The 21461-nt window shown below is 41.6% G+C and overlaps 1 protein-coding gene across 2 annotated transcripts in view; it reads left to right on the forward strand.

Annotated features, from left to right (window-relative positions):
* MEIKIN (meiotic kinetochore factor) overlaps positions 1-21461 on the forward strand; it is a 133093-nt gene that overhangs the window by 48069 nt on the left and 63563 nt on the right. Inside the window, exon 9 of one of the 2 annotated variants that reach the window (XM_008014346.3) lies at positions 19294-19364. In XM_008014346.3, the coding sequence (XP_008012537.3) occupies positions 19294-19364 (71 nt within the window). Of the gene's footprint in view, positions 1-19293; positions 19369-21461 lie in introns of both variants that reach the window. The other variant, XM_038008250.2, reaches the window with a different exon arrangement.

Below are 21461 nucleotides of genomic sequence, written 5' to 3' on the forward strand. Positions count from 1 at the left end.
TATAGGGTTTCTGCTGATAGGTCTGCTGTTAGCCTAATGGAGGACTTCCTTTGTAGGTGACCTGCCCCTTCACTCTAGCTGACTTTAACATTTTTTCTTTCATTTTGACCTTGGAGAATCTGACGACTGTGTGTCTTGAGGATGGCCTTCTTATGTAGTATTTTACAGAGGTTCTCTGCATTTCCTGAATTTGAATGTTGGCCTCTCTAGCGAGGTTGGGGAAATTTTCATGGATGATATCTTGAAATGTTTTCCAAGTTACTTGGTTTCTTTCCTTCTCTTTTAGGCATACCAACGACTCGTAGATTAGGCCTCTTTACATAATCACATATTTTTTGGAGGTTTTGTTCATTCTTTCTCATTGTTTCTTTATTTTTATCTGAGTTCTTTTGTACAGCCAGGCTTCAACCTCTGAGATTCTTTCCTCAGCATGGTCAATTCTACTCTTAATACTTGGCAATTGCATTATGAAATTCTCATAGTGTATTTTTTAACTCTGTTGCATCAGTTCAGTTCTTTCTTATAATGGCCATTTTGTCTATCAGCTCCTGTATCATTTTATTGTAATCCTTAGATTCCTTGGATTGGGTTTCGACTTTCTCCTGTATGTGGATTATCCTTGTTCCTATCCATATTCTGATTCCTATTTCTGTCATTTCAGCCATCTCAGCATGGTTAACAACCATTGCTGGGAAACTTGTGGGGTTGTTGGGATGTAAGAAGACACTCTGGCTTTTTGAATTGCCAGAGTTTTTGCACTGGTTCTTTCCCATCTTTGTGGGCTGATGTTTCTTCAGTCTTTGAAGTTGCTATCTGTATTATTCATTCTTGCATTGCTATAAAGAAATATCTGAGACTGGGTTTTTATAAAGAAAAGAGGCTTAATTGGCTCATGGTTCTGCAGGCTGTACAGGAAGCATGATGCTGACATCTTCCCGCTTTCTGGGGAGGCCACAGGAAACTTCTTTTTTTTTTTTTTTTTTTTTTTTTAAATTGAGACAGATCTCAATCTGTCACCCAGGCCGGAGTGCAGTGGCACCATCTTGGCTTATCACAACCTCCACCTCCCAGGCTCAAGTGATCCTCCCATTTCAGCCTCCTGAGTAGCTGGGACCACAGATGTGCACCACCATACCCAGCTAATTTTTTTGTATTTTGGTAGAGACAGGGTTTCACTGTGTTGCCCAGACTGGTCTCGAACTCCTGAGCTCAGGTGATCCACTCACCTCAGCCTCCCAAAGTTCTAGGATTGCAGGCATGAGCCACTGTGCCCAGCCATCTCAGGAAACTTACAATCATGGCAGAAGGCAAAGAGGGAGCTGGCACTTCACATGGCTGGAGCAGGATAAGAGAGAGAGGGAGAGGGAGGAGGTGCTATATACTTTTAAAGGACCAGATCTCATAAGAACTCACTATCATGATAACAGCACCAAGAGGATGGTACTAAAGCACTTTTGAGAAACCACCCCCATGATCTAATCACCTTTCACCAGGCCCTACCTCTAACATTGGGGATCACAGTTAGACATGAGATTTGGTCAGGGACAGAAGTCCAAATCATATCACTGCCCTTTGGATGTTTTGTTTTGTTTTGTTTTGTTTTGTTTTCGTTTGCCCCGTTTGATATCCTTGGGGGTTTTCTTGTTGTATAAGGTGGGTTCAGTCAACTGGCTTTGTTTCTGGAAGATTTTGTTGGGGGGTCAAGGCTCAGCTGAGGACCTCTGGATTGTGTGCTCCAATTCTGTGGGGCCTGTTTCAGGCCCCTGGCTTTGTTCTCTGGCCCCTCAAGGTAAGAAACCTGCTCACCAAGGGCCAAGGTATTCCTAGACTGCTGATCACAGCACTCTGATGAGTGGTGCCAGCCAAAGCACTTCACAGGGCAATAGCAGTGGGATTTGTACATGCCAGCAGCAGTGGCAGTGCAGCAGGGTGCATACTCCTTGATTATGGCAGGGTGCTGGCAATTGTAGGGGTACCAGTGTCCATGCAGGTACTCACAGTGGTGGGGATGGCAGCATGGCACAGGGGGGAACATTCCCCACTGCGGTCTGTGTGCACATTCACACTGGTGGTGATTTTAGGATGAGGTGGGTGCTGGCAGGTGTGGGACTCTGTGTGCCATCTGTATAGGCATCCATGCAGGCAGCAGTGGCCGCTCAGGGTAGGGGTGGGTCTGCTGGTCTCCCTATACAGTTTTGTGCCAGTGACAGTGTCAGCACAGGGACAGAGCATTGGCAGGAGTGGGACTGACACCATCTGTGTATGCATTCATGTGAGTGACAGTGGCCTTGCAGGGCATGGGGTAGGTCTGCTTGTCACCACATGCAGTTTCACACCAATGGTAGTGTCAGCACAAGGACAGGGCACTGGCAGGCATAGGGCTAGCAGTCGTCGTGCCTGCAAATGCTTTGACAGCAATGAAAGCATGGTAGGTGAGTGGGTGGGGTGCACAGCAAGGTCCACCCATGCACACACGTGCCAGCAAAGCAATCTAGGTGTTGGCCATGGGCAAACAAACGTGTGCAGGCAAAGCAGCATGAGGGAGGCTGCAGCAGGGGGAGGGCATGGGCGGGCTGGTGTACATCCACGGTGTCTGCTCTCCTGGAACTCTGTACCAGTCAGGAGCAGTCTGCCAGCACAGGAGCTATGCTGCTGCTTCCCCAGGAGGCACCCCATCTGGGCATCTGAGGCTACATTCAAGCAAGTGCCGCCAGGCTGGATACCTGGGATAGGCAAGCCAACCAAGAGGTACCCAGGTAGACCAATCTGGTCTCATGGGCAAGACTACCCTGTGCTGTTCAGGTCCAACAGTTCCCTTAGGGCTAAAGTCTCCTAGAGGAGTGAGGCAAGCCTTGGGGGATGGGCGTCCCTGGCTGTGCTCTGCTACACATGGCTCCAACACCAAACTCTCTGGGATCCACACCAGCTGGAGTTCTGCCCCTACAAAACAAGTGTCTGTGGGGGTCATGAGGTCTCCTCCTGCCGGGATTCCAGAGGCCCCTGGCGAGGGTGGGTTGCTACTTGCCTGCTCAACTCACCCCTTCCCCAGGAGTCACTGGGGGCCAGGAATGAGTCCCAGTGTGCAGTAGCCCTGTGTAGGTTTCCCAGCTTCTTTTTCCTTTAGGCTAGCATCTATGTCTTCCTTCCATTCACTCTCAATGCCTTCCCTCTAAAGATCTGCTAGGAATGCACCAGTCTTCCCAACGTCCCATTCCCTCAGTGACAGATGTTCCTGCTGGCTGTGTCTAGCCAGCCATCTTACCTCCCTCTTCCCTCTTGTTATTGACTTGCAGTTTTATTTCATTGTGGTCAGAGAAGATGTTTGATATTATTTTAGTTTTTTGGAATGTTTTAAGACTTGTTTTGTGACCTAACATATGACCTTGAGAATGATCCATGTGGTAAGGAGAAAAATGTATATTCTGAACCCATTGGATATAATTTTCTGTAAATATCTATAAGGTTTATTTGTTCTAAATAACTGAAGACAAATGAATAAGTGAAGATTAAGTCCAGTGTTTCTTTGTTGACTTCCTGTCTGGAAGATCTGTCCAATGCTGAAAGTGGAGTGTTGAAATCTCCAGCAATTTTTGTATTAGGGCCTATTTTTCTCTCTAACTCTAATGATGTTTGCTTTATATATCTGAATGACCCAGTGTTAGGTGCATATATATTTCAAATTATTACATCTTCTTGCTGAATTGACCCCTTTATCATTATATGTAACCTTCTTTGTCTTGAAATCTATTTTGTCTGATATAAGTATAGCTACTCCTGCTCTTTTTTGACTTCCATTGGCATGGATTGTTTCTTTGCATCCCTTTATTTACAGTCTATGTGTGTCTTTATAGGTGAAGTGTGTTTCTTGCAGGCAACAGATCACTGGGCCTTGTATTTTTTTTTTTTTTTAAATCCATTCAGCAACTCTGGGTCTTTTGCTTGGACAGTGTAGCCCATTTACATTCAGTGTTACTATTGATAAATAGAGACTTACTCCTGACATTTTGGTATTTCTGGCTGCTTTGTGGCCTTCCTTCTTTCCTTTTTGTGTTCTATTAATGAAGGTGATTTACTCTGGTGGTATAGTTTAATTTCTTTTTATTTTTTGTGTATCTGTTGTATGTTTTTTGATTTGAGGTTACCATGAGGCTTGCAAATACTATCTTATAATCCATTATTTTAAGCTGGTGACAACTTAACGTTGTTTGCATAAACAAACAAGTGAAAAGAAAACTAATAAAACTCTACATCTTAGCTTCATCTCCCCACTTTTTAACTTTTTGTTGTTTTTATTTATGTCTTATTGCATTATGTCTTGAAAAGTTATTTTAGTTATTATTTTTGGCTAGTACATCATTTAGTCTTTCTAATTGAGGTAAGAGTAGAGGTCTGTTCCAAGATGGCTGAACAGGAACAGCCTTGGTCTGTAGCTCCCAGCGTGATCGACACAGAAGATAGGTGATTTCTGCATTTCCAACTGATGTGACTGGTTCATCTCACTGGGACTGGTTAGACAGTGGGTGCAGCCCACGGAAGGCAAGCTGAAGCAGGGCGGAGCATTAACTTACCTGGGAAGGACAAAGGGTTGGGGGATTTCCCTTTCCTAGCTAAGGGAAGCCATGACAGACTGTACCTAGAAAAATGGGACACTCCTGCCCAAATACTGTGCTTTTCCCACTGTCTTAGTAACCAGCAGACCAGGAGATTCTCTCCCGTGCCTCGCTCGGGGGGGGTCCCATGCCCATGTAGTTTTGCTCACTGCTAGTGCAGCAGCCTGAGATTGACTTGTGAGGCTGCAGTCTGGCATGGGGAGGGGCTTCTGCCATTGCTGAGGCTTGAGTTGGTAAACAAAGCCGGGAAGCTTGAACTAGGCAGAGCCCACTGCAGCTCAGCAAGGCCTACTGCCTCTATAGACTCCACCTCTGTGGGCAGGGCATAGCTGAACAAAAGGCAGCAGAAACTTCTGCAGACTTAAACGTCCCTGTCTGACAGCTCTGAAGAGAGCAGTGTTTCTCCCAGCACAGCATTTGAGCTCTGAGAATGGACAGACTGCCTCGTCAAGAGGGTCCCTGACTAACTGGGAGATGCCTCCCAGTAGGGGCCAACAGACACCTCATATAGGCGGCTGCCTCTCTGGGACGAAGCTTCCAGAGGAAGGATCAGGCAGCAATATTTGTTGTTCTGCAATATTTGCTGTTCTGCAGCCTCAGCTGGTGATACCCGGGCAAACAAGGTCTGAAGTGGACCTCCAGCAAACTCCCAACAGACCTGCAGCTCAGGGACCTGACTGTTAGAAGGAAAACTAACAAATGGAAAGGAATAGCATCGACATCAACAAAAAGGACATCCATGCCAACACCCCATCTGTAGGGCACCAATATCAAAGACCGAAGGTGGATAAAACCACAAAGATAGGAGGAAACCAGAGCAGAAAACCTGAAAATTCTAAAAACCAAAGCACTTCTTCTCCTCCAGAGGGTCGCAGCTCCTCGCCATCAATGGAGCCAAGCTGGACAGAGAATGACTTTGATGAGTTGACAGAAGTAGGCTTCAGAGGGTTGGTAATAACAGAGTTCTCTGAGCTTAAGGAGCATGTTCTAACCCATTGCAAGGAAGCTAAAAACCTTGAAAAAAGGTTAGATGAATGGCTAACTAGAATAAACAGTGTAGAGAAGACCTTAAATGACCTGATGGAACTGAAAACCATGGCACGAAAACTTCGTGATGCATGCACAAGCTTCAATAGCCAATTTGATCAAGTGGAAGAAAGGATATCAGTGATTGAAGATCAAATTAATGAAATAAAGTGAGAAGACAAGATTAGAGGAAAAGGAATGAAAAGGAATGAACAAAGCCTCCAATAAATATGGGACTATGTGAAAAGACCAAATCTACGTTTGATTGGTGTACCTGAAAGTGATGTGGAGAATGGAACCAAGTAGGAAAACACTCTTCAGGGTATTATCCAGGAGGATTTCCCCAAACTAGCAAGGCAGGCCAACATTCAAATTCAGGAAATACAGAGATCACCACAATGATACTCCTCAAGGAGAGCAACCCAAAGACACATAATTGTCAGATTCACCAAGATTGAAATTAAGGAAAAAAGGTTAAGGGCAGTCAGAGAGAAAGGTCGGGTTACACACAAAGAGAAGCCCATCAGACTAACAGTGGATCTCTTGGCAGAAACCCTACAAGCCAGAAGAGAGTGAGGGCTAATATTCAACATTCTTAAAGAAAAGAATTTTCAACCCAGAATTTCATATCCAGTCAAACTAAGCCTCATAAGTGAAGGGGAAATAAAATCCTTTCCAGACAAGCAAATGCTGAGAGATTTTTGTCACCACCAGGCCTGCCTTACAAGAGCACCTGAAGGAAGCACTAAACATGGAAAGGAACAACTGGTACCAGCCACTGCAAAAACACGCCAAATTGTAAAGACCACTGATGCAAGGAAGAAACTGCATGAATTAACGGGCACAATAACCAGCTAATATCATAATGACAGGATCAAATTCACATATAACAATATTAACCTTAAATGTAAATGGGCTAAGTGCCCCAATTAAAAGACACAGACTGGCAAATTGGATAAAGAGTCAAGACCCATCAGTGTGCTGTATTCAGGAGACCCATCTCACATGTAGAGACACACATAGGCTCAAACTAAAGGGATGGAGGAAGACCTACCAAGCAAATGGAAAGCAAGAAAAAGCAAGGGTTGCAATCCTAGTCTCTGATAAAACAGACTTCAAACCATCAAAGATCAAAAGAGACAAAGAAGGGCATTACATAATGGTAAAGGGATCAATTCAACAAGAAGAGCTAACTATCTAAATATATATGCATCCAATACAGGAACACCCAGATTCATAAAGCAAGTCATTAGAGACCTACAAAGCGACTTAGACTCCCATAAAATAATAGTGGGAGAGTTTAACACCCCACTGTCAATATTAGATCAATAAGACAGAAGGTTAACAAGGATATCCAGGACTTGAACTCAGCTCTGCACTAAGCAGACCTAATAGACATCTACAGAACTCTCCACTACAGATCAACAGAATATACATTCTTCTCAGCACCACATTGCACTTCTTCTAAAATTGACCACATAATTGGAAGTAAAGCACTCCTTAGCAAATGTAAAAGAACAGAAATCACACAAACGGTCTCTCACACCACAGTGCAATCAAATTAGAACTTAGGATTAAGAAACTCACTCAAAACCATACAACTACATGGAAACTGAACAACCTGCTCCTGAATGACTACTGGGTAAATAAAGAAATGAAGGCAGAAATAAAGATGTTCTTTGAAACTAATGAGAACAAAGATACAACGTACCAGAATCTCTGGGACACAGCTAAAGCAGTATGTAGAGGGCAATTTATAGTACTAAATGCCCACAAAAGGAAGCAGGAAAGATCCAAAATTGACACCCTAACATCATAATTTAAAGAACTAGAGAAGCAAGAGCAAGCAAATTCAAAAGCTAGCAGAAGGCAAGAAATAACTAAGATCAGAGCAGAACTGAAGGAGATAGAGATACAAAAACCTTTCAAAAATCAATGAATCCAGGAGCTGCTTTTTGAAAAGATCAACAAAATTGATAGACCACTAGCAAGACTAATAAAGTAGAAAAGAGAGAAGAATCAAATAGATGCAATAAAAAATGATAAAGGGGATATCACTACCAATTCCACAGAAATACAAACTACCATCAGAGAATACTATAAACACCTCTATGCAAATAAACTAGAAGATCTAGACGAAATGCATAAATTCCTGGACACATACACCCTCCCAAGACTAAACCAGGAAGAAGTTGAATCTCTGAATAGACTAATAACAGGCTCTGAAATTGAGGCAATAATTAATATCCTACCAACCAAAAAATGTCCAGGACCAGAGAGGTTCACAGCCAAATTCTACCAGAGGTACAAAGAGGAGCTGGTACCATTCCTTCTGAAACTATTCCAATCAATAGAAAAAGAGGGAATCCTCCCTCACTCATTTTATGAGGCCAGCATCATCCTGATACCAAAGCCTGGCAGAGACACAACGAAAAAAGATTTGTAGACCAATATCCCTGATGAACATCGATGTGAAAATCCTTAGTAAAATACTGACAAACCAAATCCAGCAGCACATCAAAAAGCTTATTCACCATGATCAAGTTGGCTTCATCCCTGGAATGCAAACCTGGTTCAACATATGCAAATCAATAAACGTAATCTATCACCTAAACAGAACCAATGACAAAAACCATATGATTATCTCAACAGATGTAGAAGAGGCCTTCGACAAAATTCAACAACCCTTCGTGCAAAAAACTCTCAATAAACTAGGTATTCATGGAACGTACCTCAAAATTTATGACAAACCCACAGCCAATATCATACTGAATGGGCAAATTTGGAAGCATTCCCTTTGAAAAGTGGCCCAAGACAAGGATGCCCTCTCTCACCACTCCTATTCAACATAGTGTTGGAGGTTCTGGACAAAGTAACCAGGCAAGAGAAAGAAATAAAGGGTATTCAATTAGGAAAAGAGAAAATCAAATTGTCCCTGTTTGCAGATGCATGATTGTATATATAGAAAACCCCATCATCTCAGCCCAAAATCTCCTTAAGCTGATAAGCAACTTCAGCAAAGTCTCAAGACACAAAATCAATGTGCAAAAATCACAAGCATTCCTATACACCAATAACAGACAAACAGAGAGCCTAATCATGAGTGAACTCCCATTCCCAAATACTACAAAGAGAATAAAACACCTAGGAATCCAACTTACAATGGATGCAAATGACCTCTTCAAGGAGAACTACAAACCACTGCTCAACGAAATAAAAGAGGACACAAACAAATAGAAGAACATTCCATGCTCATGGATAGGAAGAATCAATATCATGAAAATGGCCATACTGCCCAAGGTGATTTATAGATTCAATGCCATCCCCATCAAGCTACCAATGAGTTTCTTCACAGAATTGGAAAAAACTGAAGTTCATGTGGAACCAGAAAAGCCCACATAGCCAAGACAATCCTAAGCAAAAAGAACAAAGCTGGAGGCATCATGCTACCTGACTTCAAACTATACTACAAGGCTACAGTAACCAAAACAGTGTGGTACTGGTACCAAAACAGATACATAGACCAATGGAACAGAACAGAGGCCTCAGAAATAACACCACACATCTACAACCATCTGATCTTTGGCAAACCTGACAAAAACAAGAAATGGGGAAAGGATTCCCTGTTTAATAAATGGTGCTGGGAAAACTGGCTAGCCATATGTAGAAAGCTGAAACTGTATCCCTTCCTTCCACCTTATACAAAAATTAATTCAAAATGGATTAAAGACTTAAATGTTAGACCTAAAACCATAAAAACCTTAGAAGAAAACCTGGGCAATACCATTCATGACACAGACATGAGCAAAGACTTCATGACTAAGACACCAAAAGCAATAGCAACAAAATCCAAGATAGACAAATAGAATCTAATTAAACTAAAGAGCTTCTGCACAGCAAAAGAAACTACCATCAGAGTCAGCAGGCAATCTACAGAATGGGAGAAAATGTTTGCAACCTACCCATCTGACAAAGGGCTAATATCCAGAATCTATAAGGAACTTAAACAAATTTACAAGAAAAAAAAAACATAAAAAAATGGGCAAAGGATATGAACAGACACTTCCCAAAAGAAGACCTTTATGCAATCAACAGACATATGAAATAATGCTCATCGTCACTGGTCATCAGAGAAATGCAAATCAAAACCACAATGAGATACCATCTCACTCCAGTTAGAATGGTGATCATTAAAAAGTCAGGAAACAACAGATGCTGGAGAGGATGTGGAGAAATAGGAATGCTTTTACACTGTTGGTGGGAGTGTAAATTAGTTCAACCATTGTGGAAGACAGTGTGGCAATTCCTCAAGGATCTAGAACTAGAAATACCATTTGACCCAGTGATCCCATTACTGGGTATATACCCAAAGGATTATAAATCATGCTACTATAAAGACACATGCACACGTATGTTTATTGCAGCACTCTTCACAATAACAAAGACTTGGAACAAGCCCAAATGTTCATCAATGATAGACCGGATTAAGAAAATGTGGCACATGTACACCATGGAATACTATGCAGCCATGAAAAAGGATGAGTTCATGTCCTTTGCAGGGAGATGGATGAAGCTGAAAACCATCATTCTCAGCAAACTATCACAAGGAGAGAAAACCAGATACCACATGTTCTCACCCATAGGTGGGAATTGAACAATGAGAACGCATGGACACATGGGGAACATCACAAGGAGAGAAAACCAGATACCACATATTCTCACCCATAAGTGGGAATTGAACAATGAGAACACATGGACACATGGGGAACAACATACACTGGGGCTTGTCAGGGGGTGGGGAGCTAGGGGAGGGATAACATTAGGAGAAATATCTAATGTAAATGATGAGTTAATAGGTGTAGCAAACCAACATGGCACATGTATACCTATGTAACAGACCTGCGTGTTGTGCATATGTACCCTAGAACTTAAAGTATAATAAAAAAATAAAAAATAAAAAAGAGTAGTTAACACACCACAATTACACTGTTATAATACTTTGTGTTTTTCTGTGAACTTATTATTACCTATGAGTTTTGTACCTTCACATGATTTCTTATTGCTCATTAATGTCCTTTTCTTTGTAAATGAAGTACCCCCTTTAGAATTTCTTATAGAACAGGTCTGGCACTCATGAAATCCCTCAGTTTTTGTTTATCTGGGAAGGTCTTTGTTTCTCCTTGGAGATTAAAGGATATTTTTGCCTGATATACTATTGTAGGGTAAAAGTTATTTTCCTTCAGCACTTTAAATATGTCATGCTATTCTCCCCTGGAGTGTAAGTTTTCCACTGAAAAGTCTGCTCCTAGTGAAGCTCCATTGTATGTTGTGTTTCTTTTTTCTTACTGCTCTTAAGATCTTTTCTTTATCCTTGAACTTTCAGAGTTTGATTATTAAATGCCTTGAAGTAGTCTTTGGGTTAAATATTCTTGGTGTTCTATAACCTTCTTGTACTTGATACTGATATCTTTCTCTAGATTTGGGAAATTCGGTGTTGTTATCCCTTTGAGTAAACTTTCTACCCCTGTCTTTTTCTCTACCTCCTCTTTAAGGCCAATAACCCTTAGATTTGCCCTTTTGAAGCTATTTTCTAGATCTTGTAAACATGCTTCATTGTTTTTTATTCTTTTTTCTTTGGCCTTCTCTATGTATTTTTAAATAACCTGTCTTCAAGCTCACTAATGCTTTCTTCTGCTAGATCAATTCTGCCATTAAAAGGCTCTGATGGAGTGAACAGGCAACCTACAGAATGGGAAAAAATTTTTGCAATCTACTCATCTGACAAAGGGCTAATATCCAGAACCTACAAAGAACTCAAGCAAATTTACAAGAAAAAAACAAACAACCCCATCAAAAAGTGGGCAAAGGATATGAACAGACAGTTCTCAAAAGAAGACATTCATACAGCCAACAGGCACATGAAAAAATGCTCGTCATCACTGGCCATCAGAGAAATGTAAATCAAAACCACAATGAGATACCATCTCACACCAGTTAGAATGGCAATCATTAAAAAGTCAGGAAACAACAGGTGCTGGAGAGGATATGGAGAAATAGGAACACTTTTACACTGTTGGTGGGATTGTAAACTAGTTCAACCATTCTGGAAAACAGTATGGCGATTCTCAAGGATCTAGAACTAGAAGTACCATATGACCCAGCCATCCCATTACTGGGTGTATACCCAAAGGATTATAAATCATGCTGCTCTAAAGACATATGCACACGTATGTTTATTGTGGCACTATTCACAATAGCAAAGACTTGGAATCAACCCCAAATGTCCATCAGTGACAGACTGGATTAAGAAAATTCGGCACATATACACCGTGGAATACTATGTAGCCATAAAAAAGGATGAGTTTGTGTCCTTTGTAGGGACATGGATGCAGCTGGAAACCATCCTTCTCAGCAAACTATCGCAAGAACAGAAAACCAAACACCGCATGTTCTTACTCATAGGTGGGAACTGAACAATGAGATCACTTGGACTCGGGAAGGGGAACATCACACACCTGGGCCTATCATGGGGAGGGGGGCGGGGGGAGGGATTGCACTGGGAGTTATACCTGATGTAAATGACGAATTGATGGGTGCTGACGAGTTGATGGGTGCAGCACACCAACATGGCACAAGTATATATATGTAACAAACCTGCATGTTGTGCACATGTACCCTAGAACTTAAAGTATAATAATAATAAAAATAAATAAATAATAAAAATTAAAAGGCTCTGATGGATTCTTCAACGTGTCAATTGCATTTTTCAACTCCATTACTTCTTATTTCTTTTTAGTTATTTAAATTTCTTTGTTACATTTACCAGACAGAATTCTTCTGTGTTATTTTAAATTTCTTTGAATTTCCTCAAAACAGCTGTTTTGAATTCTCTGTCTAAAAGGTCATATATCTCTGTTTCTCCAGGATTGGTCCCTGGTGCTTTACTTGGTTCATTCGGTGAACCTCGTTGGTGCGCTACCCCTCTGTGACTGAGCTGTCATGTTTTCCTGGATAGTACTGATGCTGGGTACATGTTTGTTGGTGTCTGGACACTGAAGAGTTAGCTATTTCTTGTAATTTTTGCATTCTGGGCTTGTTTGTACTTGTCCTTCTTAGGAAGGCTTTCCAGGTATTTGAAAGGACTTGGGTGTTGTGATCTAAACTGTATCTTCATTAGGGGGCACCCAAAGCCCAGTAACACTGTAGTTCTTGCAGACTTATGGAGGTACCACCTTGGTGGTCCTGGATAGCATCTGGAAGAATTATCTGGATTACCAGGCAGAGACTCTTTCTCTTCCCTTACTTTCTCCCATACAAACAGAATCTCAATCTCTCTCTCTCTCTCTCTCTCTCTCTCTCTCTCTCTCTCTCTCTCTCTCAGTTCTGAGCTGCCTGCAGCTGGGGATGGGGTAACACAAGCACCTCTGTGGCCTCCAATTCCCAATACTGGGACTGCACTTGGTCAGTACTAAAGCCAGCACAGCCCTGGTTCTCACCCAAGACTCATTGTAACTAATACCTGGCTATTGCTGATGTTTTCTCAAGGCCCTAAGGCTCTGCAAACAACAGGTGAAGAAGCCAGCGAAGCTTATGTCCTTGCCTGCAGGGTGGCAAGTTCCCCCAGACCCTGGGCAGGTCCTGAGCCAGGAATTAGAGTCAAAACCCTTAGAAGTCTACTTAGTGTTCTCTTGTACTGTGGCTGAGCTGGCACTCCTACCATGGGACATAGTCCTTCCCACTCTTGTCTGTTCTTTCCACAGGCAGAGGAGCCTCACCCTGTGGCCTCAGCCACCACAGGCCCATGGGGAGTACTGCCAGGCTACCACTGGTGTTCCTTTAGGGCCCAAGGGCTCTCCAGTCAGCTTGTGGTAAATGCTGCCTGGGACTTACCCTTCAGGGCAGTGGACTTCTCTCTGGACCAGGGCACATCCAGAAATGCTGTCCAAGAGCCAAGGCCTGGAATTAGGGACCTCCAAGAGCCCATTTGGTGCTCTACCCTTCTATGGCTGAGCTGGTATCTAAGGTGCAAGATAAAATCTCCTTTACATTTCCCTCACTTCTCTCAGGCAGAGAGTCTCTCCCCATAACCACCATAGCTGGGAATGTGTTGAGTGTCACCTGCAGCCAGCCTCAGAGTCTCACCTAAGACCCATGGAATACTACCTGGTATCATTGCTGGTTATTTAGGGCCCAAGGGCTCTTTAATCAGCAGGTGATGAAATCTGCCAGGAGTGGGTCCTCCTTCCCTTCAAGGCAGTGGGTTCCCTTCTGGCCCAGGGTGTGTCTAGAAATGTTGTCTGGGAGCTAGAGCCTTACTGCTCTTCCTGGTACCCTACCCTGCTGTGGCTGAGCTGGTATCCAAGATGGAAGACAATGTCCTCTCTACTCTTTTCTCTCTTCTCCTCGAGCAAAAGAAAGGGGTCTCTTTTGGAGCCATGAGCTGTGCAGCCTGGGGTTGTGAGAGGGGTGGCATAAGCACTCCTTTAGCTGCCCTGGCTAGTGTCTCAGTAGGTCACATCCCCTCCCCCCGCCTACCCCGCCCGCCCCAAGTCCACTGGCTCTGAGCCCAGTTCAGCACTAGGACTCGCCTGGGAGTTGCAGTCCTTGTAGCCTAGGCTTTCAAGTTTATTTAGGGCCCCAGAGCATTTTATTCTATAGTGGCAAGACTTGCTGGAACTCAAGTTCTGACTGTTGGAATGGGTGATTTCCCTTTGGCTAGGTCTGGTTTAAATACTCCTTCCACAGGTGGGCACCAGCTGAGTTCAGCCCAGGTTTGCCTTCCACTTGACAGGGCAGCATTAAGTTCAGTGCAATGTCTCACAATCCCTGTACTCTCCTTCCAAATGCACAGATTCTCTATACATACCACAGGGCTGCTGCCGGGGGATGAAGGAGGTGTGGTGTTGGTGATTTAAGACTGTCTTTCTTAACCTTTTCCAGTGCCTCTTTAGCAACATGAAGTTAAAACCAGATACTATGAGTGCTCACCTGAATTTTGGTTCTTATGAAGGTGCTTTTTGTGTATAGATAGTTGTTAAATTGGTGTCCTTGTAGGGGCAATGATCAGTGGAGTCTTCTATTCAGCCATCTTGCTTTGTTCTTCCTTACACATTTCTTAATTCAACAAATCCAGCTGTGTTTCAACTGTGTGCCAGGCTCTTCTATTAAGTGTTAAGAAATTCAGAAATGGCTATTTTCTTGCTGCCACGGATTGTATAGTCTAGTAATAGCGATAAACAAATAAACAAGAAAGTACTTCTCAAGCAACTCCTGTTCAGGAGTTGCAATCTTAATTGCCAACATCAGTCATTAAATGTGGGAGTTTTTCAGAGTTAGTTCCTAGATTCTAATCTCTTTTTATCTTCTGCCTGACATGTATAGGTGTCATGTAATAGGCAGGATTTCCAGGTTTTCTCTTAACCCAGACTCTCCTCCTCTGAGGTTAAGACCATTATATGCAGCTGCCTTCTAGATATCTCCTCTTGGATATTTTAGAGGCATCTCAATTTAGTGTTCATTAATTTAGTTCATTCAGCAAATATTTATTAAGCACCTAAGTATGACACTAACTGTTTTAGTTACTGGGAAACATGACAGTATCCTTGCCCTAATAGAACAAATGTTACATAGTGGAAAAAAAGATAATAAACAGATAAATAAATATATAACGTCAAGTAGAAATAACAGTAACTAAGGAATATAAGGTAGAGTAAAGAGGTGTAACCAGGCATGCTATTTTAGATAGAGCAATCAGGATAGGCCTCTCTGAGGAGGTGAGAGCCTGAATAAAGTTAGAGAGTCAGACTTGTGGAAACCCGGGAGGCAGAGCATGCCAGGCAAAGGGAACAATACATGAAAAGACCATGAGATGGGAATGTGCTTGGCATGTTTGAGGAAGAGGAAAGAGGTCATTGTGGCTGAAGCACAGTGAGTAGGAAGATGAATGGTTGAAATTGTGGTCAGAGCGCTAACCAGGTTGTATAAAGTAGAGCCTTGTATACTATTGTAAGGACTATGGATTTTATTCTAAATGTACTGAGAAATACATCTTAGATCATCTTAGAGCTGACGGATGACATGATCAGATATATAATTTTTATTTTACATTTTATTTCATTTTAAATGAATTTAAACAATCCCATAGGTCAGTAGCTACAACACCTGACATTACCATTTTAGGATATTCATATATGTTGTAGCAAGATGGAAAATAATCTAAATATAAATCTGAGAAACTACTGTGTTTCACCTATTCTTTCTGCTTTATCCCTCACTCCAGAGGAGCAGGCTCTAAACTGGAGAAACTCCAAGCTTCCAAGAGCCCTTGAGTTCTTTGTGTCTGGGTCCAGTGCATCTGTGGTCCTAAGGTTCTAAGAGGTGGTAGTTTTCTATGTTCCAAAGACTCAGATTATATATTTTAGAATTATCATTTTGGCTGTTATTTGGAGAATAGACTACGAGGGCAAGAGTGGAAGCAAGGAGACCTTATTAAACTATTACAGTGATCAGATAATAGTGTTTTAAACCATGATAGTAGCAGTGGTCTGATTTGGAATATATTTTAAAGGCAGATATACCAGGAATCTGTGATTATCCTGGATATTAGGTAAGAGAAAAAATAGAAGTCAAGGATGAGTATTAAATTCTTGAGAAATCAGATGAATGATGATACCATTTATTGAGATGGGAGACTGTAGGGCAGACCAAGTTGGGAGAATGGTTAAGAGAATTTTTTTGGATATATTAAATTTGATCTGTCAGCCCATACACATAATGTTTTGTGAAAGAACGCCGACAGAACATGTATATACTATATAATTTCATATATATAAAGTTCAAGAACAGGCAAGACTATTCTGGGTGACATGTCAAAACAGTGGTAGTCTTTGGAAAAAGGGTGCCAACAAGGAAAGAAAACAGAAAACTTCTCAGTGCTGGAAATATTTTGTATCTTGATCTGGGTGGTAGATACATGGATGAATACATATATACCACGATTGTGACTGCTATTATATATGTGGTATACTTCAATAAAATATTTAAAAACTGAAAGGCTTATTAGCTTTCAAGTGGAGATGTCATGAAGGCAGTTTATGATGCAGGAGTCTAGAGAACTCCAGACCAGAGGCTAGGGCTATGGATACATACTTGGAGCCAGCAAAGAGATGTTTTGAAGCCATAGGATTAAATGAAATCATGTAGGAGGTAAAAATAATTTTTAAAAAGCATACACAGTGAATGGAAATGGGACACTCCAACATTTAGAGGTAGGGAAAGGGAGAAATATCCAGCAAAAAAATTAAAAAAAAAAAACAAAACTGAGACCTAATGGCTCGTGCTGTAGTAGGAAAACCAGGAAAGAATGATGAAGCCAGGAGAGGAGAGTGTTTTAAGGAAGGAATAATCCCAGCTATGACAAAAGTTATCAAGATTATGAAATCACATGAGGATTGAGGACTAAGAATTGTCACAGCCAAGACCTAACCTGGTCCTACATTATTGTCCTCCAGGTTGGTTAACAGATGTGGTTTAGCAAACCGGAAACCTGAGGGTCATCCTTAACGCTTCCTTTTTTGTCATTTCTCAGGCTAATATCTAATCTATTTCCAAATCTTGGTATTAGTTTTATCTCCTAAAGAGCTCTCAAACCTACCTGCTGCTTCTTACCCTCAAAGATCCATATAGCAGGAGTGATTAGTCTCTAGCATTAACAGATTTAGCAAATAAAGTTACAGAATACCCAGTTAAATTTGAATTCTAATAAACAGCAAATAATTTTTAAGATAAGTATGTCCTAAATGTTGCTCATGCTTGTGCTATTAAATGTGATATACTAAAATATTATTCAGTGTTAATTTGAAATTCACATTTAACTGGGCATAGTGTATTTTATCTGGCAACCCTATTAGCTTTGGTAGTGAGGCTGAGGAATACATAAGAAATACACAGATCATAAAAAGAAGGACTTTGTAATGGTAAATTAAGGAGCTTGAGTTTAACTTGGGGGCAGAGGAAAGGCTTTGAAGAGTTTTAGGCAAACAATATTTGCATTTTAAGTATAAAAGGATAATGGACTGCTGACGGAGGTGAATTGAAATGCTATTGAAACCTAAAGAAAATCTTTTGGTGCCTTAATTCAAGGTAGTATTGTTAAGAATAAAGAAAAGCTGAACCGGGCATGGTGGTTTACACCTGTAATCCCAGTACTTTGGGAGGCTGAGGCAGGCAGATCACTTGAGGTCAGGAGTTTGAGACCAGCCTGGCCAACATGGTGAGAGCCCATGTCTACTTAAAAAATAAATAAATAAATAAGCCAGGCGTGGTGGCTCATGCCTGTAATCCCAACACTTTGGGAGGCTGAGTCGGGCAGATCACCTGAGGTCAGGAGTTTGAGACCAGCCTGGCCAACATGGTGAAACCCTGTCTCTACTAAAAAAATAAAAAAATAAAAAAAATAGCCAGGCGTGGTGGCAGGCACCTATAATCCCAGCTACTCGGGAGGCTGAGACAGGAGAATCACTTGAACCCGGGAGGTGGAGGTTGCAGTGAGCCTAGATCATGACACTGTACTCCAGCCTGGGCCACAAAGAGCGAAACTCTGTCTCAAAAAAAAATTATATATATATACGCTGGGTGTGGTGGTGTGTGCCTGTAATCTCAGCTACTTGGGAGGCTGAGGCAGGAGAATTGCTTGACCTGAGAGGTGGAGTTTGCAGTGAGCACAGATCGCACCACTGCTCTCCAGCCTGAGGAACAGAGTGAGATTCCATCTTAAAAAAAAGGAAAAGAAAAGCTGAATATACAACTTTAAATGCATATGATAGGCAAAATTGGCACATAGCAGACCCTCAATAAATATTTGTTGTTTGGATTGAGTCCAGAGAGGGGAAAAGGGAAGACTCAAGACTGAAGAAGAGACATAAAAAGGAACCAGGTTAGAAGTGTTCCAGCCTGTTGTAGTAAGGTCCAGTGAGGTAGGACAGGAAAGGTCTCTGCTGATATTGGTGGAAGTGCAACTGGATACTTTGGATTTGGAAGTAAATAGGAGGAGAGGAAATAAAGTTAGTATACATGGAAGATCTTTTAAGAAATTTGCCTGTGGGCAAGAAGAGATACAGGGGCTATAGCAGGAGGTAGATATGAGGTACCAGGAAACTTTTTGATGAGAGAGGCTTGAGAATGTTTAAAATGCTGATAGAAAAGTTGCAGTAAACAGGTACACTAAGAGCTGAGACTTTGCTACTGTACAATTTTTTCATATGACCAAAAACCACTTGTACCCCTAAAGCTATTGAAATTTAAAAAAAGAAAAAAGAAAAAATTGTAGTAGAAAAATAGCTTGAAAATGTGGAGAGTGGAAATGGTAGGATAATGAATGAAGAATTATAATCACATGCAACTTTCCCTACTAACTGAAAAGAAAATATTTTATATATATTTTATTTGCTTCTCTGAAACCTAGAGCTCTTAAGATAAGGATGTTTTTATTATTCAACATACATTCATTTTTCTTGTTTAATTGTTGACAAAGGTGCAGTCATTAAAATCAGGGGTTTTTAAAATATTGTTTTGTCAAATTTGAATTCTCTTGTCCTTTGGACTTATAGTTAATGACAGATGAAATAAGTAGAATACTAAACTATGTTTTTATTTATAGATAATGCAGCTTGTGAGATTTTACTTGCTGAGAAAACTTGCCCTTCAATCCCTGAAAAAACAAAGAAAAAAGCAAGTATTGAAGCAGAATAACTGCATAAATCATAATAAATTTCATTAACAAATAATTTACTTTTAACTAACAGTTTAAATTTACTTTTTTCTTTTTTTAAAGAAATGGGGTCTTGGCTGGGCATGGTGGCTCATGCCTGTAATCCCAGCACTTTGGTAGGCCAAGGCGGGAGGATCACGAGGTCAGGAGATTGAGACCATCCTGGCTAACATGGTGAAACCCCGTCTCTACTAAAAATACAAAAAATTAGCTGGGCATGGTGGTGGGTACCTGCAGTCCTAGCTACTCGGGAGACTGAGGCAGGAGAATGGCGTGGATCCAGGAGGCGGAGCTTGCAGTGAGCTGAGATGGCGCCACTGCACTCCAGCCTGGGCGACAGAGCGAGACTCTGTCTCCAAAAAAAAAAAAAAAAGAAAAGAAATGGGGTCTCATTCTGTCACCCAGGTTGGAGTTCAGTGCTGCGATCATAGCTCACTACAAGCCTTGAACTTTTGGGCTCAAGCTGTTCTCCTGCTTCAGCCTCCCAAGTAACTGGAACTACAGGCATGCATGCATTACAATGCCCAGCTAATTTTTAAATGTTTTTGTAGAGATGGGGTATCACTTGTTGTCCAGGCTAGTCTCAGACTCCTGGCCTCAAGTGATCCTACCACCTCAGCCTCCCAAAGTGCTGGAATTACAGGCATGAGCCACTGTACCCAGCCTTAACCAATACTGTTTTTTTTTGAGACAGAGTCTCGCTCTGTCACCCAGGCTGGAGTGCAGTGGCATGGTCTCAGCTCACTGCAAGCTCTGCCTCCAGGGTTCATGCAATTCTCCTGCCTCAGCCTCCTGAAAAGCTGGGACTACAGGTGCCCACCACCACGCCTGGATAATTTTTTGTAATTTTAGTAGAGACAGGGTTTCACTGTGTTAGCCAGGATGGTCTCGATCTGCTGACCTCGTGATCTGCCTGCCTCGGCCTCCCAAAGTGTTGGGATTACAGGCGTGAGCCACTGTGCCTGGCCAACCAATACTTTTATAGGAATTCTTTTTCAGCTATTTAAATCAATAATTAAAAGCATTTTGGAAGTTTATCAAACAGATTATTCAATTTTGTGAAAAAGCTATGCAGCTTATAAATAAGTATATACTGTATATCAGTTTAATCAAAGAGAATGAAAATGTATAGTAGTCCCCCCTTATCTGTGAGGGATACATCCCAAGACCCCCAGTGGATGTGGATAGTACTGAACCCTATGTATACTACATGTTTTTGATCTGATAACTGAGACAGCTACTGAGTAACTAATGAGCGGGTAGTATGTCTATCATGGATATGCTGGATAAAGGGATGATTGATCCTGGAGTGGACTGGACTGAGGGTGATGGCACACAATTTCTTCATGCTACTCAGAATGGTGTGCAATTAAAAACTTACAAATTGTTTATTTCTAGAACTTTCCATCTTATATTTTGGATTGTGATTGACCACAGGTAACTGAAACTGTGGTAGACAAAACTGTGGATGGGTGACGGGGGAGACCTGTGTACTTTACATTTTTTATAACTTCTCTTTGAATAATGCTGAAGATTACTTATGAATCATTATGTTAGGCATGGAATCTGGATCTTTTTTTTTTTTTTGAGACAGGTTCTTGCCTTGTCACCCAGGCTGGAGTGCAGTGGCTCGCTCACCACTCACTAACCTTGACTTCCTCGGACTCAAATGATTCTCTTGCCTTAGCCTACCTAGTAGCTGGAACTACAGGCACACACTGCCACAAATGGCTAATTTTCATATTTTTGGTAGAGACGGGGTTTCACCATGTTGCTCAGACTGGCCTTGAACTCCTGGGCTCAAGCGATACACCCACCTCAACCTTCCAAAGTGTTGGGATTACAGGTGTGAGCCATCATGCCCAGCTGGAATCTGGAGGTCTCTGGGGAAAATTTTGGACTTTATTTTGTATGTAGCAAGGGCTACTTTTTGAGTGACTTTTCATTAATTATATATTTTCTTTATATCATTCCAGGCAGGTTAGTAGTTAGTTTTTGTTTGTTTGCTTATTTGTTTTTACTTATTTTATAGCTGAGAAAACTGAGGTTTAGATTTT

This window comes from Chlorocebus sabaeus, chromosome 23, assembly GCF_047675955.1.
Source record: "Chlorocebus sabaeus isolate Y175 chromosome 23, mChlSab1.0.hap1, whole genome shotgun sequence".
NCBI classification, from domain to species: domain Eukaryota; kingdom Metazoa; phylum Chordata; class Mammalia; order Primates; family Cercopithecidae; genus Chlorocebus; species Chlorocebus sabaeus.